Source organism: Vitis riparia, chromosome 18, assembly GCF_004353265.1.
Source record: "Vitis riparia cultivar Riparia Gloire de Montpellier isolate 1030 chromosome 18, EGFV_Vit.rip_1.0, whole genome shotgun sequence".
Taxonomy (NCBI): Eukaryota; Viridiplantae; Streptophyta; class Magnoliopsida; order Vitales; family Vitaceae; genus Vitis; species Vitis riparia.
In genome coordinates this window covers 12194465-12211395 of record NC_048448.1, presented here as the reverse complement: position 1 = coordinate 12211395, position 16931 = coordinate 12194465, and the positions used below count along the sequence as shown (strand labels likewise).

At 34.7% G+C, this 16931-nt stretch overlaps 1 protein-coding gene across 2 annotated transcripts; it reads right to left on the bottom strand.

Moving 5' to 3' along the window:
* Nucleotides 1-7884: 7884 nt before the first annotated feature.
* On the bottom strand, nucleotides 7885-16637 carry LOC117907978. 2 transcript variants are annotated; one of them, XM_034821669.1, is made up of 7 exons: nucleotides 16366-16636; nucleotides 10821-10972; nucleotides 10063-10172; nucleotides 9873-9958; nucleotides 9370-9474; nucleotides 9041-9225; nucleotides 7885-8342 (listed from the first exon to the last, which is right to left on the bottom strand). In XM_034821669.1, the coding sequence occupies exons 1-6, from the start codon at nucleotides 16473-16475 to the stop codon at nucleotides 9087-9089; spliced, it is 702 nt and encodes a 233-aa protein (XP_034677560.1). In that variant the 5' UTR covers nucleotides 16476-16636; the 3' UTR covers nucleotides 7885-8342; nucleotides 9041-9086. The 2 variants fall into 2 exon arrangements, with proteins under 2 accessions (XP_034677560.1, XP_034677561.1); XM_034821670.1 differs by lacking the exon at nucleotides 7885-8342 and adding an exon at nucleotides 8460-8815 and having other exon boundaries at nucleotides 16366-16637.
* Between the last annotated feature and the right edge of the window lie 294 nt (nucleotides 16638-16931).

Here is a 16931-nt window from a genome sequence, read left to right as displayed (position 1 = left end):
GAAGGAAAAAATGATTGAAGGCAATGGCGTAATTCAGGTACCATAGGTAAACATGAAATCGTAATTTGTGAAACAAAGGAGGGCTATTGGTGTAGCCGTCTGCTAATGGCCAAGGTGGTATCCGTGCGGGGATGCCTTTTTTTGGTGCACCCTTCGTATAAAGTTGAAACTCCAAACCCACCACATGCGCAGTTGGAAATAAAGTTTCACTCTCTCCCTATCCCCTCCTTTCAAGTGGTTGAGCCTCCTCTCTCTACATTTTAAAATTTAATATATTTTGGTTTTCCTCATTAAAAAAATAAAAATAAAAATAAATTTTGTATTCGCCATATCTGACCATGACCCATGTGCAAGGATGCCCCATCCTTTCCCTTTCTTTAAAATTCCAAAACTAACTTCCAAAGGCTCCCCCTCTAATCCCTCTTCTGCCCTTCTTTCAACCTCTATCCAATCAAAATGGAAAATTCAGCATACCCATTGGCCACGACGAAGTCAAACCAAACCGCACTCTACTTCTCCAATTATAACCACCAAAATCTCTGGCATGTGCGGCTAATGTGAACATCGAGACCAATTACTTCAGTTCCAGAAGCGTTGAATTTGTAGAACCGCTCCTTGATAGAAGATAAAGGGGCAATGTGCGTTCTTGATTTTATTCATTAAATCTGTCAGAGAAAGGTTAAGGAGGAAGATGAAAGAGTAATCTGGCGCCGTTGAATGGTCAAGAAGGGGTCATTAAGATGCAGGGTCCCACGTGCATGATACGTGAGAAATGGTACATCCCCCCAAACGCAACTCACAAGTGCCCCCACTTGTTAAGATTTAAGGATCACAGCATTTATCTCCATTGTTCAATGTTTTATGCAACACACGCCTCCAAACAAAAACTCAAACCTAATTGCCCAACATAAGCCTATACCAATTTCTATATATTTTTTATTATGTTTCTGGCTTTGTTTCTTCTTTTGTTTTTATTCCCAAACAGAAAATATAGAAAGATCTCCAGAATATACGCGCGCGGAGAGGAAGGGCACACTGTACACTGAATGTCGTTTTCCGCCGACCACTGTAACATGTAAAAATAAAAATAGAAAGATAAAAAGAAAATGGTCTCACGTGGACGATGAAGTGGAAGCCAGGCCCTATCCGTCTTCGTACGTGCACTCTTGTCGAGGAATACCGTTGTCACACGTCATGAACAGGAGCTGACATGGCACCGTCTTGGGACGCATGAAAATGGAGTCTGAAATTGTGGCGGGGCCCAAGTTCTGAGATGGCCCTCCCAAATTGGCCAATAGGAGGTTTAGTTGAGTTTTCTTTTTGCAGCAGAAACAGTTGGGGGGTGGGGACAGTACTTTTTCGAAACACCGTCTAGGTTCGGAGGCGCTTAGTTGTAGACAACACTCTCACCATCTCACGGGGCTCACGGCCCCGCGACCCCACGTCTCTTCGTTCCTTCTCGTACGTACACTTAATTTTATTTTTTAAAATCAAAAGTGAAAGCTCCACTCTCATGTGCGCTACGCTCCAACCCAGTTTATCCACTTGATCACAACAACGAACACCTGTCCCTTCATCGCCATCACGCCTCATCGATTCACGCAAAAAGGAAAACAATTAATTAACATATAAAACCTTTAATCACCTCTTTCATCACTTCGTTACTGTCATGTCGGCTAATTTGTTTGTGTTACGCTTTCTTCGTTCCCCTTTCTTTTTGATAAATCTATGGACATATTGTCTACTTTTTAGTAGAAAAAGTCATCTGAGATGTCTTATAAATGGGGATGTGCTAGTATGAAATATTTCTATTCATCTTTTGTGCAATCAGGCATTTGATTGGGAAGCAAGAACATAATTTAGAAGCTTGAGACAAGAATTAAAGGCTTTAATTAGTCTTGGGAGCTGTGAGAGTACGTGTGCGGTGTCGAGATTAGTTAGGATAGAGAAAATTATGTTGGTAGTTTGTATCAATGTATGCTTTTGGAATCTCTTTATCTTGTTTATAAACTAATGTTAATGGTAATTAAGGTGGAACAAAGCTCACAACTTTACTGCCACCCTCACCCATGTTAGTCTAAGCTCTATCCAGATACTTCTAGGAATAATATTTTATCTAAACCCACTTCCCCTTTAGATTTACGCTTCTCATTCGTTGGTTCATTCCTGCAAAACACTCTTGAGGTGCCGCCACGTCGCATAACTTCATCGACGGTAGCATCTTGTCTAGATATTAAAGCTTTGCTTCACAATTTAAAAAAAAAATAGGTTTGAGTAATTCCAAATTGTTTTCAGATATAAAAGTGTGTTCATGTGTCTGAATTACCCTTCCAAGAAGGAACCAACATTACGTGACTACGAGAATACAGTACAGTAAAATTAAAAAAATAATAATAATAATTGGTGCGACATTGGGATCCAAATGAGGACAAAGAAGAATGGATGAGAAAATTGAAACCTTAGAAAATTAAGCTTAAATGCCCAACTGTTGCCTGTTGGCATCAACAAGCAGCCATTGACTCCGTACGCACCATCCCCTTGAATACTATGTATTAAAGTTTTTAAAATCTGCCCTAGTTTGGAAGCATTAAAAAATCCAATTACAAGCTTTGTTTTGTAGCGTTTTACATGCACTTTATTATGAGGAAATGTAAATTAATTTAGATGGGTGGTAAGCTAACGTGTCCGCTAAAGCACACGACACTTTATAACATAATTTGTATCTTCTTACGTCAACCACACTTTAATCCTTTCTTTAGTTATTATTTTAATCTTAATGATGAAGTTGTGATTTTTATAGTATGCTAATTTGTACACTTTCACGTCGACCACTCTTTAATCCCTTTTTTTGAGGCTATATTTTACTCTTATGTTGGAGAGATGACGACACTTCAAAAAAGTTGTTAAATATTATTATTATTATTATTTTGTTACTTCTTTGGACGGACGAGGTGGGTTTAGCGATTCCATTTAATATCGTTTATTTATATCTATTTTCATCCTCATTAAAAAAAAAAAAATTATTTCTTATACATGCTTCATCCCCTTTTAATCTTTTTATTTTTCATTTTTTTACTCATAAAATATTAAATGGTATTAAAAAAATAAATATAATTTATCAACAAATAAATATTGTAAATATTTATAATTTTTTTATATGGAGCAATATTTTATATATGTTAAAAAAATTGTCAAATGAAAAAAAAAAAAATTTAATTAATATCATATATAATTAGGGTAGGGTGGGATAAATTCAATCCCAAAGTTGCTTTGAGTTCGTCTTGAATTTTAAAATATTTGAGGTACCTACAAAAATTCACCTCATTGTTATCTTTACATGAACACATGTTTTCTATATTATTTTAACAAGTATTTCTTATTTTATGTAATAAACAAAAAGCATAGATCAATTCTTATTTTTTTTAAATTCCAAAAATAGGATCAAATGATTTTTTTTTTTACTTTCTTAAATTTTAAAATTCATCTTTAATTACACCATACATGTATCTAATTTTGTATTAAATTTCTTATATTTTCAAAAAAAAAAAAAACACACACACACACTCACAATTCAGCATATTTTGCATCAAAATATATATATATATATATATATAAAGAGTGGGGAGGGGGAGGGGGAGGGGGGAAGAACCTCAAGCATCTCATTTGCTGTCAATAAATAAATGACCAACCAATCTTTAGTAATATACTGGTGCTGCCACATTGAACTTGTGGTTTCTAAAATACTATTTAAAACACAGTGAGAGGTTGACAACTTTGACAAGCATCACCATTCAAAACTCCTCCAATTAAATTTCCCCAAAAAAAAATAAAATAAAATAAAATCACATTGTGTATGGAGATGATAACACTGTCTCCATCAATGTTGGTGTACACCGCCTATCCTTATCATAATACAACATTTCACAATTCAAGAGACCTTGATAAATAATCTAATTGAATAAAACATGGACAGCCTCCTCTTAGCAACACACATTAATTAATCCATTTGCTAAAAATACTCACCATTTTTCAATGGACATACACTTCATATATATTCAAAAATTAAGTTCTTAAATCTGATTTAATCATGCACAAATCATGCTTATAAATAAATACTTTATATATATATGTATGATAAATATTCCTGATATAAAATTAGTGACTCATTGCTTTTGAGGACTGAGTAACCTGTTGTTAATTTGAATAAAGTTTATATCAAGACTATATTTGGTTTTCGAAAAATGTTAAATATATATATATATATATATATATATATATATATATATATATATTTTATATTTGATTATATCATAAAAAATACAAAAGAAAGTAAAATATAATTAAAAGAAAAAAATATATGGGTAAGATATGCGTGTATACAATAAAATAAAATAAGTGTAAAATGAAATTTCAAATTAGCGTATTTGGTCAAAACTTCAAGAGATGCGAATAAAATCAACTTTAAAAATTTCATATGTCATTTAATTATTTGAATTAGAAGCAAAAATATAACTCGGTATTTGATGAAATTTCAAATTAATGAAGTTAAAGTGTATTTGACCATAACTTTAAGGAAAGTAGATAAATTAATCTTAAAAATTCACATGTCATTTAGTCATTTGAATTAAAAACAAAAATTTAAAAAGACATAGGTATTTAATGAAATTTCAAATTAATGTAGGTTAAGTGCATTTGACAAAAAAATTAGGAGAAATAAATGAAATTAACCTTAAAAATTTAAGAATATTCAGCAAAAATTTAAGTCTGACATTGAAGTTTTCAAGCCTAATTTATGATCGAAATTTCAAATTAATGAACCATATGTTTACCGTTGGAAAAATAGAGAAAACTTCTTAAATAGATAGTATTTAGAACATATTTATTTCTTAAATAATACACAGATGCAAAAAAAATACAATAAAAGAACACATGCCCCTTTTTATGGAACTTGGCGGTTTGCTCCAACATGAAATAAAACAAAAGTAACTCTGTCTTCAACAAGATGAAAAAGGAGAAAAAAAGAGTGGAAATGGAGATGCAGTAGCACGTACACATGCCACTTCCACAGCCAACACACAACTGACTCTTACACCCTACACGCCTATATGCCTTCCTATTTTTAGTTTCAACTCCCATGCAAACAAAGCAGCTTGAGGCATCTCCCCCCCCCCCCCCACTTGCTTTTTTCTTCTCTTATGTCAACGCGCACGCCCCCAACAACTCAACCCGCTCTCTTCCCTCCAAAGCGATAGAATTCAGAATCTATCTTCTTCTGTTCTGAAACAAAGCGAAGCCCACAGCTTTCCACTTACTAGTTCTTACACATCCCATGTGACTTCTTCGTTTTGGTCGTTCCCAAGAAAGCCGTACTCAAACGCAAAGTGCCATACTCCCCATGCGGCCATACCTCTCCAGCCTTTCATCAACCGCGGCGCCCATTGGATTTTTGTTATTTACCTTGATTGAAGCAATGCTGGATACGGACAAGTCCTATTGACTGTTGTATAGAAAAGATATTTCTGGCTGGCTGTCCCACCACCCCGCCTCTGAGTCCTTACATCTATACTTCTATCATAATAAAGAAGATTGAATTTGAAATCGAAATCATGGTTCATGTGTAAGTGATCTCACTGTTCTACCATGTATGGGTAGTGGAGGACAATTTTGGTGGGTGGGGGTCAAATTTAATTATTTCTATCTACTTTAATTGCCTGCAAACAGTTGGTCATGGCATTTTTAATTACACCAAATGATTGAAGATGACTGGGGTTAAATGTTAATTGTTGTAACTAATACTATTTAAATCTGAACAATCATAAATTATTATCAGAATAGACCTTCGAGATCATTTATTATGGCTTGCTGTTAACGGATGCTATCCCATGATGATTATGATCCTTTTTCGGCGGGTGACCGGGGGTGTTTGTTAAACCAGAAAGTCTAGAATGCATTCAGACTTATCATCTCCATTTTTCTTTCCTTCAAAATTTCAAAATCCACATGGCTTGTGCCAGTTTGATTGATGAATGTACGAAGCCATTATTGTGTTAATGAACATCATATCAAAACTTGGGCACGCCTCGAACCAATACAGTACAAAGAGAATAATTTTTCTGTGCATTTTGGAAACAGCTTTCCGTCTCCAAGACCAAATAATTCAGATTCAAAAGTGGAAATAGTGCTTGGGACTTCGGAGCAAGTGAGCAGATGGCACCATGGTTTTATAATTCATGCATCAACAGATACGCAAATCCTCACGTACAGGTATATGTGTGGTTTGGAATCGTGGTTGAACTCTGACAGGGAAATGTTAGAAAGGAAATCTTCACATCTACAAAGATCTTTGAGATCCCTATTCTCACCCGAGAAGGAGATGTCAGATGTGGGTCAGATGAGGAAAGGTGAACCAAACAAAGATTCTAGACTAACTAATGCCCTGGAAGAAGATGATGACAATAGCCAATCAGAAAGAAAGATATGGGTTTGATGCTTCGATTAGGAGAGAGTATGGGGCATGTTACGAGTCCGGATTACACGGAAAGCTTTGGCACAGCCTTGATTGTATTCTTTTGATTAAAATAAGCGAACCCTCACATGGCACTCAGAATCATTCACCAACCTGAAAACCCCCCATCATCTCTCTCAGCTTACACCCCTTTAAATCCATTTATATTTCCAGTTCACTGTTCAAATGGCTTTTTGTTAATAATTTGATTTCATTTTTGCAGTAGATTTAAAAGGTGGGTCCAGGAGGAATATGGGGTGTTTGTGAAAGAAGCCCCATACCTGATGGTGGGGGGTGTAGATAAAGATTTTGATTCCACTAATATGGATCTGGTTTTTGTATTTTTTTTTTCTTTTTATTGATAGAATACAATTGGGAGCAGCAAAATGGAATACCAATCATAAGTACATGGTGCGAATGGAATGTACTTGCACCATATTCCAAATCCCCATAAAAATGATTGAGCAAGCCACAAGCACTAGAATAACAACACTGTAGTATCTTTTTAATTATGTTAAAGAAATTTAGATTGATGAAATCTGAGGCTAAGAAGTGTGGATCTGGGACCGGCGTTTGTGTTCCGATTTAAAGTGCTGGAAATTGGAATCCAACATTGTGAGGTGTCGCGCCGATTGCTATAGATAGACAGTAGATACTCCCCCCACATTGGTTGCGACTTGTGCGCCGTCCAGCACAAAAGTTCATTTCCTCGTATATTTGATTGTCCCATCGCAAAAGTTATTGGACTCATTTCCATTATTTTATTTTAGATTTACTACAGAATGATTTGGACTTGTTCAATTAGACCTTCAAACCCTCGAAATCTGCCAATTCCCACTATATACGGATAAGGAAAATGTCAACATAACGACTGTTTTTTCAACAAAACATTTCCACCGTTAAATTCAAATAAGTAACAAAAGATAACGATATTTTTTTCACTTAATTTTGAATATTAAATTATTTTTAAAATATTTTTTATTAAATATTTAAAAATAAATAAATAAATCACTTTAATTATATTGATTAAAAACGAGAGCAGGACCTTCGAGTTGTTTTACCTATTGATATTGAATTCAATAAGTTACTTTTAGTATTCAATAAAAAGATTATACATTTTTACTTTTTTTATATAACTAATATATCAATAAAAAATAAAAAATAAAAACAAATTACTTTTATTAAAAATATAAATAATGAAATAGTACCAAAAAGGTACCCATCAAATGATCGTAGCTTCCACCCTCGCCCGGAAAACTGGTTGCCGTGTTTCCCAGGGCATTAGAACAGATCAATTCAGATTGTTTGACTCCTGGACCTAGTTTTCGCTTGGGCCATATCTAAATGAACCATAAGAGGAAAATAAAAATGCAGCAGAGAACAAAAGGGAAAAGATTCCATCTTCATGATGTGATTAGGGCTAAGAGCGCATCATCCAACCACATGATCATCATGAAAAAGTCTTCCAAGATAATATGTCATCAAAAGGGCATAAAACAAAACCTAGAAAGTTTATAGCTCGGAAAGAAAGCATAGCTCATACATTCGTGCAAACCAGAAAAAAGGACCATTTTTCTTGGCAGCAACCACTTAAAATCGAGGAGTTAAGGAAAACTGGTTGGGTGAATACTCAAATACGCATGGTTACACTATCGAATATGATTTGTATTCTTATGGTTGTACAGATCATCAGCTCAAGATTTGGACAAAGAAACTGAAATCCAAACTGCACTTGCGTCAATGGGAAGAAGATCAGGTGAGTTTTCCCCTGGATAAGAGTTTCCGTTAGCTAATCTCTTTTGGCAGTCAAATCATGGCCGTTTTACTCAACAAAACCCTGCCCAGAGAAACATGACAAGATTAAAATAGGACAAATTCTTTTAATAAGCAGAAGCACAGTTATCTATACATGAGGTATAGTATTAAAAAGCCCAACACAGAATAAAAACAAGACCAGCCAAACAACTCACTCAAAATATTAAAAAATAGAAATGCCAGAAATTGATGACATAAAAAATGATTCTTGGCCAAATCACAAATTGCTCTTGAAATGTTCAAACTTTCCGTCTTCCCACAAAAAAAAAAAAAAAAAACATAAAGGGAAAAACACACAGACAAGCCATTATCCTGGTAAGGCATTACTTCCAGCTAGATTAAGCCACCAAGCCACGACTCAAATAATGTTCCACTGACAATGCACTCCCTTCCCACACCATAATAATTCAGAATCACCCATTTACTGCTTAGAAGGTGAGTTTATTATGAACTGATGCCAAACCCTCAAAAGTGAATTCCCACTGCTACTGCCAACTACTCAAAAGTGAATTCCACCAAGTGGAGAATAGATGTTAGATATGAAAACATCTACTTGTATGATATATATCGGCACAAAATGTCAATACTGACAGAAATCAAGATGGAATTATGACAAGTGCAAGCAGAAGATAAAATTCAGTGAGGCTCATTATAAACGAATAAAATTCTATGAATTACGAAAAACTTGACAGTGATCATACAGCATAATAGAAAAATTACCTTGAAATAAGAGTGTCTCAGTGCAATCATAACTCTGCTTCAGTCTTCAAGATTCTTCACTGATCTTACGTTTTTTTGACTTCTTAATTTGATGACTATTATCCAAGGAAAATACTCCCCCATCTACAGTATCATGTTCTTGCATTTCCCTACTTTCCCCATTTTCTCTCCTCTTCTTGGTACTCCTACAGAAACATTTTGTTATTTATAAGGAAAAGAAAATCTAAATAATTTGAAGTCATGGACTGCAACTGTTGCATTTAAAAAAAAATAAAATTTAGAAAGTAAATTTTCTTCCAAGGTTTGGGACTGTGAGTTCAATTTAAAACCTGCTGCTTGGTGAAGCATCTTCCAAATTTTTATCCAGCCAAAGTATGCTTCCTGTGTGAGGTGGACTTAAAGATCCAGATATGTGAAGTATTTCCTCATCCAAACTGCAAGCAGATACATACCAGATCATGTTATTCAAAATCTCAATAAGCATTCAATTTAAAAAACATAGAAGTGGCTCTTGTAGCAAATAATTGGGATCAACCATCTCATGGGTCCTACTTGGCAGATTGAATTTACAGCAAAACAGCCCACATCCTCCAGTAAGTGGGATCCATCAAATGCTTGTTCCCAGAAATGTATCCATACATTCTATATAAAGTTCCAACAGGCACCAGGAAAGTGAAATACAATCCACAAAATTTTATAAAATGTTAAGGTGCTGTGGGGTCTCATTCTATTGACATGGAATGCGACATAGAACAGGTATTCATAAAGATGTCATTTAGAAACATGTCATTCCCAATTCAAATTTATAAACATAACAAAAACAATATGTCACCTCTTCACTAAGAAACGTATCATGGTCCCAACCTTTATCACATGTCGCTTGTGAGATCTACTGACGAATACTGCCTCACCATGTTTCTATAATAAGGATGTAAAGTGCTGAACTGATCAATATCGATTCTCTACCCTCATATATGGGAAAACAATACCAAAAGCAGTGGCAAAGATGAAGTTGAGCTTACAATTTTATATTTAAATTCTCCACGGATCTCTTCATCTGTTATAATAGCAGATGAAAATCCAAGAACAACGATATGAATGGATTCTTGAGCAAGTTTCACCACCTTTCCTTCTGGTCATAGAACATTAAGAATCAGTAAGGTTAACAACATATAGAACCCAAGCCACAGATATCTGACTAAACTATATATATATATATAGGATGCTCAAGCATCTCCATTTTTTTCTCTTCCATTAAATCTTCTAAATACAACATCTTACACCTATAACACATCCATTAACTCGTTAAAACAGCAATGTTTAAACAAACAAAACACCGGTCCAAAACAAAATCATAACAGCAAAAATAAGTAAATAAACTTTTTCATGATGAATATGGGAAAATTTGTGGAGGCTAGGAAAGCTTGAGAGTTTAGGTTGGTAAGGAGAAAGATGGAGAGAGCCACATGGTGATGGCAGAAATAATTCTTCTTCATTGAGTCCTTTGGCTGAGAGAGACAGCATTTTATCTTTCCTTAAAGTTTCACCAGATTGCCTATAAGTTGTTTGAAATAGAACATGCACTACAGTGAGGTCAAAACATTGAGGATGGAGCAATGCACAAAGCACTACCATTTTGTTAATAGATTGATATTTTTTTTATAGGTAAATATTGAATGTATTAACAGCACCTAAAAAAGGTGCACAGAAATAATGTGAAGGATTGATAGTTACAGAGGTGCTGTGCAATACATAGAGTGAAGGATAATAGAAATGCTACCTATAAGCATGTTCGGCTTCGGAGAGAAAAGTAAAAGTTTTGCTTTTAATCTAACACCAAAATATGGATGGATCCCAGGAAGAATCTTTGCATCTTTACTTGGAATATCGACATCATATGCCAATACGACTCCATCAAAGATTTCATTGAATCTGCAAGAAAGACCAGAATAAGAACTGATCAAATAAACAAAAGGCTCTGAAATAAATCATGACTATTATTTAATTTTTTACGACAACAGTTCAAACATATGAAACAGTTAGTTACAAAAAAATGTCCATAAAAGTTCAATAACTAGACCAAAAACATCTTTGATATTTTGGAATGGAAGGAAACTCTAATTTAAACCAGACACTGCCTTTACCACCATTTTATCAAATATCGCTTACCTAAATTTCCGGATGAACAAGCAATACACAAACATTTGCATAATCTATTGTTTTTTATAAGAATGGAACAAGCCATAACCACAACGGAGTGTAGCACTCCAAGTGGCATGCTTACAAACACTTGTCAGTTGTAATTGATTGGATTAGTAGAGGGTTATGGCACTTTCTATTCTCTTTCTTTGGCATTTCGTGGGTTCTCCCCTATTTGGTGAAGGTTTTGTTAATGGGTTGGAATGAGATCTTTGTGGGTAAGAAGAGAAGAGAGGCTTGGAAAACACCTCTTCTGTGCCTTTTATGAACAATCAAGAAGGAACGGAACCAAAGAACCTCTAAAGGGATGCAATGCACTAACCAATCTCCCCAAGACTCCAATCTATAAATGTGGTCACAGGGGAACATCATGGTTGATGGTCAAGCTGGTCCACTATCCTTGATAGATTTTATAGAATGGTTGAGCTTTAGGCATTAGATCAGGGTTGTGGTTGTAAATTTTTTCTTTTTGATAGGCAGGGTTGTGGTTGTAGCTTGCTTTTTTTTGTTTTCTCACTTATATACTTCCAGTAGATTGTGCTTGCATTTTCCTGTTTGGCGCTTTTCTATAAATATATCGTCACCAAAGCATAAACATAAGTAGTTTAACGATTAGAGTTTTAATAGAGTTATAGAAACATCAAGTAAAATATAAGTGGTTATTTAAAGTTTGACAACTATTAAGTCATATAATATCTTATGGTTAAAATTAAATACAAAATCCCTTAATGTGAACAATTTAAATAATATCAAGTGTCAAAAAAAATTAATTAGCATATAATTCAATTGTAAATTAATTATTATTGAATCAAATGTCAAAAATAAAATATTTTAATTTTTTCAAATTTCAAATAGAAGAGAACCCACCATTACAATTAATTATTAAAAATTTATAATAAAAGAAGATTTTATTTATTTTTTGAATTAGAAGCACACATTTATTTAAATGAATTAAAAATACAATTGAAGGATATAGGATGAAGGATCCTTCCCAAAATGTATAAACTCGAATCCAAATAAGAGGAGAAACCTTCTCCAAAGTACTAAGAAGTGTATATCATTGAAATACACTCAGAAGTTGATATGAACCCTACCAAAATGGGCCTAAAGCAATGTTCCTCCCTTTGCTATCTTAACTCTTTGATCTACATACCACTTCCCAATTAAGTTGAATAACACTGAGGAGAATGCCCTTGAAAGCTATTGCTGTAAAGGTTCAAAAGGAGGAATAGAAATAAATTAGGGCTCAAATCATTTCTAAAGTCCTCCTCTTATTCTAAAAAATTCTTGTGTTTCTTTCTAGCCACACTATCCAAATCAACATGAGACAAATGATTTGGCATAAAACTTTGCCTCTAATCGTGCCCCACAAAACTCTAAAGGAGATGGACATCATATTGCTTGCACTTCTAAGAGGAACCCACTCTAACCTAGCTAATCTAAATAGCTTGTGCCCAAGCCCTAAAGTCATCTAACGGTGTAAAAAAAAAGGATCAATCGATCTTCACTACCCATGCACATGGTGCAATAATTAGGACTAAGGACTTTGAAAGGTCTTCTAACCTGAAGCGAGTTGTTGGTGTTAACCTTCTTGTTTGGCTACTAACTAAGCAAAAGTCTTAATCTTTGATAGGGGTTTAAAATTCCGTATGAATTTTGCACTTTTGTTAGAGAGAAAACAACTGGAGTTGATTGCTTGTGCGAGGCTAAGAAAAAATATTTCATTGTGAATATGCCCGAAGACAATAAAGACCAAATTCTCTCATTTGGAAAAATGGTGTGAGGATCACACTAGCAACAAATAATGTGACCTTTTAAGATTCTTTATCTCTAGTTCGGTGAGGTTTCAACTAAAATAAAAGTTCCAAGAAAAATGGAAGACATACTAAGAATGGATGAAATAGAAGCATTTTTTGTTGTGACAACTTTAAAACAATTTGGAAATTGAGAACAAAGAGGTTGATTTCCGCACCACAAGTCTCCTCGAAAACAAATCTTTGCCCACATTTCCCAAGTTAAATTGGGTATAACCGGAGAAATCTTGAAAAACTTGTGCAAAGACTTTCAAAGGACAACAATGTGACTGCCTAACTAAAATGTTAGCATCCAAACTATTAAGGCGTGTCTCATAGATACTTAATATAACTTTATTTCAAATAATAGTTCTTTCCATAAAAAACCTCCAAGGCCACTTCCCTAATAGGGCTCTATAGACTTTATTCCCCAAAGAAATACTCATGAAACCCAAACCACTGTTCTCCATAGGTTTACACACTTGATCCCATCTAACAAGGTGATCTCTCTTTCCTTCACCAATCCTTGACCAAAGAAAGTCCCTCTGCATTTTCTCAATTCTAGTTGCTACAGATAACGAAACCATATATAAAGCAAGGAACTATGAATATGTGACAAACAAGCCTAAATTGTTTTTCCAAGGAAAACCATCCAACCTCCAAAAATTCTATCGATCATGAGTCCCAAAAAACAACTACCTGAAGGTTTCCCCTTGGCAAGGGACCCAAGTAGGTCAATGATCACTTGAAAACTTTGCATTTTAGCATTGATGCCAATGTCGTGATCTAATCCAAACACATGTTGATTCTTAACAAAGTTCTCTTTTCTAAGTTAATCTCTAAGTCCTTAACTATGCCCAAAAACCATCAAGAATAGTTTAAGGTTATGCAAATCATTTGAGCAAGCTCTTGAAAAATATGGTGTCATATACAAACTGCAAGTGTGTCACTTTTGGTCCTATTCCTCCCTCCCAGGAACCCTTCCAAGATACTCTTTCCTCCACTCTCAACAACATCCTACTTAAGACATGAACTGCTATGGTAAAGAGGAAAGGGAAAAAAGGATCTCTTGGCCTTAAACCTTTGATTGTTTGAACCATCCATTGGTACTTCCATTCACCAAAACTGCAAAATTTGTTAAACACATGCAACCCCTCATCCAAGTCCTCCATCTTGGGTTGAATTTCTTTCTTTCTAGAGCATGATCCCAAAACCCCCAATCCATGATCATAGGCCTTTTCAACATCAATCTTGAAAACTATTCCTTCCTCTCTTGATCATTTTTCCCATCTACGATTCAAACTGCATCTAGAATTCGTCTCTCGTTAATAAAAGCTCCTTGTGAGATGAATAATCTCCCAAAGGATTCCTCGGTTACAACCTAATAAAACTTTAGTTATGATCTAATACAAGCTTGGGACTAAGCTATAGGCCTGAAAATTGAAATTTTGCTTGTTTGACGTCTGTTGGGCATAAGTGCTATGATAGTGGCATTGGTCCTTTGGGTCATCACCCCGCTATCGCGAAACTCCATAAACATTCTTAATAGATCCCCAACAACCTCCCAACACTCCGAAAAACACAGTTATAGTGAAACCATCAAGCTCCATAACTTTTTCCTTGTATAATTGAAGAGACCTTTAAGAACCTCAAGGGGCGATCCAACCAACTAGCACTCACTTTGATAAAACAAGAAATTTCACTTAAACAAAGTTGAAAAAGAGTTTTCCACTACAATGAAATAATGAAAAATAAATTAGGATAATGGTTGCAAAGGAAAAAGGATGAAGATTAAAAAAAAGACAAAAAAGAGACAAGTATGAATATTGAATAGATTTTATAAAAGATTTTTTCTCAATCTGATTTGAAATTTATAAAACCAATTTTATTTAAATGTTAATATAAATTATTAAAATGATATGGCTTTGGATCATTATTTTATCATTTGAAAATTCAATTACAAGTTGTATTTTAGGAAGGGTGGGGTTTCTTTTTTTATTTATTCTTAAAAATTTTAATTAATTATTTATTTTTTTTTTTCCAATTTTGAAAATTGAGGGCTGGGTGAAGTTGGAGAGTTAGTGTATCAAAGGTTGAGGCATATCTGGAATAGCTAAATGTTATCTACATGAACAACATATCTTTAACTTTTGCAATACACCAAACTCGTGAAACCGGGGATGAGGCTGGATCAAATGTTAATCCATTGCATGAAAAACTTCTGTTTTTCACACAATAGGCTTATGTACTTTCCACATATAGAACTGCAGTCTGAATTAATAGAATTGCTGAGTTCCAAACCCTTTGTCATCCAGCTCTTAGTTTGTTCATCTTTAATGCAACCCATGATCCCTAACTCTTCAAAGAGTCATTTATGGTGCCCATAAAAAAAATTACTAATCATATAAAAAACAATGACAACAATAATAGTATTGTTCTGGGTGGCAGACAAATTTTAAGAATGAATTATGAATCAAGATAAGCATACCCATAACAAAGATGCAAAAGAAGGAAAAGGAAATGCTAAAAGCAAAAATAAGCAGATTATGCCACATCTCAAAAAATAATAAAAGCTAAAACCCACAAATAATTTTGATTAATGATGTTGAGCAGAGTGGAGTTCTTGTCAATTTATGTGCCTGTATAACAATTGCATGCTCTAAGAGTGCCTAAAATTTGTTTGTGAACTTCAAGATACATTATGTGTTGGACAATAACAAGCATTTTCCACTGGGTACTAGCACTGAAAATTCGGCTACTAAAACATCTGTTGTGATTTCTTCAGGCAAAACTACAGGAAACTCCACCTTTTCTATCCTAGTGCCAAGTAAATGAATTAAATTTACAATGTAGAAACAGCATAAATACCTAGACCCATTCACCATAGTCTCATGTTGGCCAAACGAAATTTACAATACAAAAAATGCATAAAAATAATAAACCGTCCGGATAGAACCTGGTTTGTTGTTTCATTTGCCAAGTTGCGAGATAAATATAAAATCATCACACAATCACCAAATTAAGTACAAATTAGCTTAGCCACTGGATAATCGAATGCCCTATACTTAAACAACTCTTCTTCATTGGTTACTGAGATTTCAAAGGAAATCAAAGAAACTATGGACGTGACATGTTACAACTGCTACTACAATCCCAACTTACAACAAGAGCCCAAAATTTGATTAAAGATTTTATTCCTAACGGACATAAATGAAAACAGTACAAACCCTGCCTGTAACAGAACGTACCAATTCAATTTAAATGAGAACGAAACATTGATCGAGATTTCACTTAAAATTTTCAAGCGGATAGAGAAAAGAGAGCAAAGCGTACTTGAAAAGCAAAGAACTCAGTTCGCGAAGGATGGCTTGAGAGACCCTATTCGCTTTCGATGGATGCACATATACTATCAAATTCGCGTCTGAAACCCTTAATCCCTCCATTGATTATTTAATCAGGGTTGCGAATATCAAGTAAAAAAGTTGGAACTAGACCTCCGGCGGGGATGAAAATCAAACGATGGCGACTGGCTGTTCGTTACTGAGAAGAGTGACGCCTAGACCGGCTCTCCCCAGGTTCCCCGGGAGCCACTACTTCGACGTCCTCGGCGTGGGTTTTGAACAGAAGACAAAAGTTAGGGTTTTGCATAATGGACCGGGTCGGCCCTTCTTTCCTTAATTTTGGGTCAGGATCGGCCACCAAAAACCTGACCCAACCAGGTATTCAAGTTGTGGGCAGATTCCCAAATGGTCTGGGCTTGAATGGGCTGGGCCCGAATATTTAACATTTATGAACCAAGATAAAAATTACATATTCATAATTAATTTAAATACTTACCAATTAAAATTCACTACATGACATCAAATTTTAATTAATAAAATAATATTGTGTATAATGGG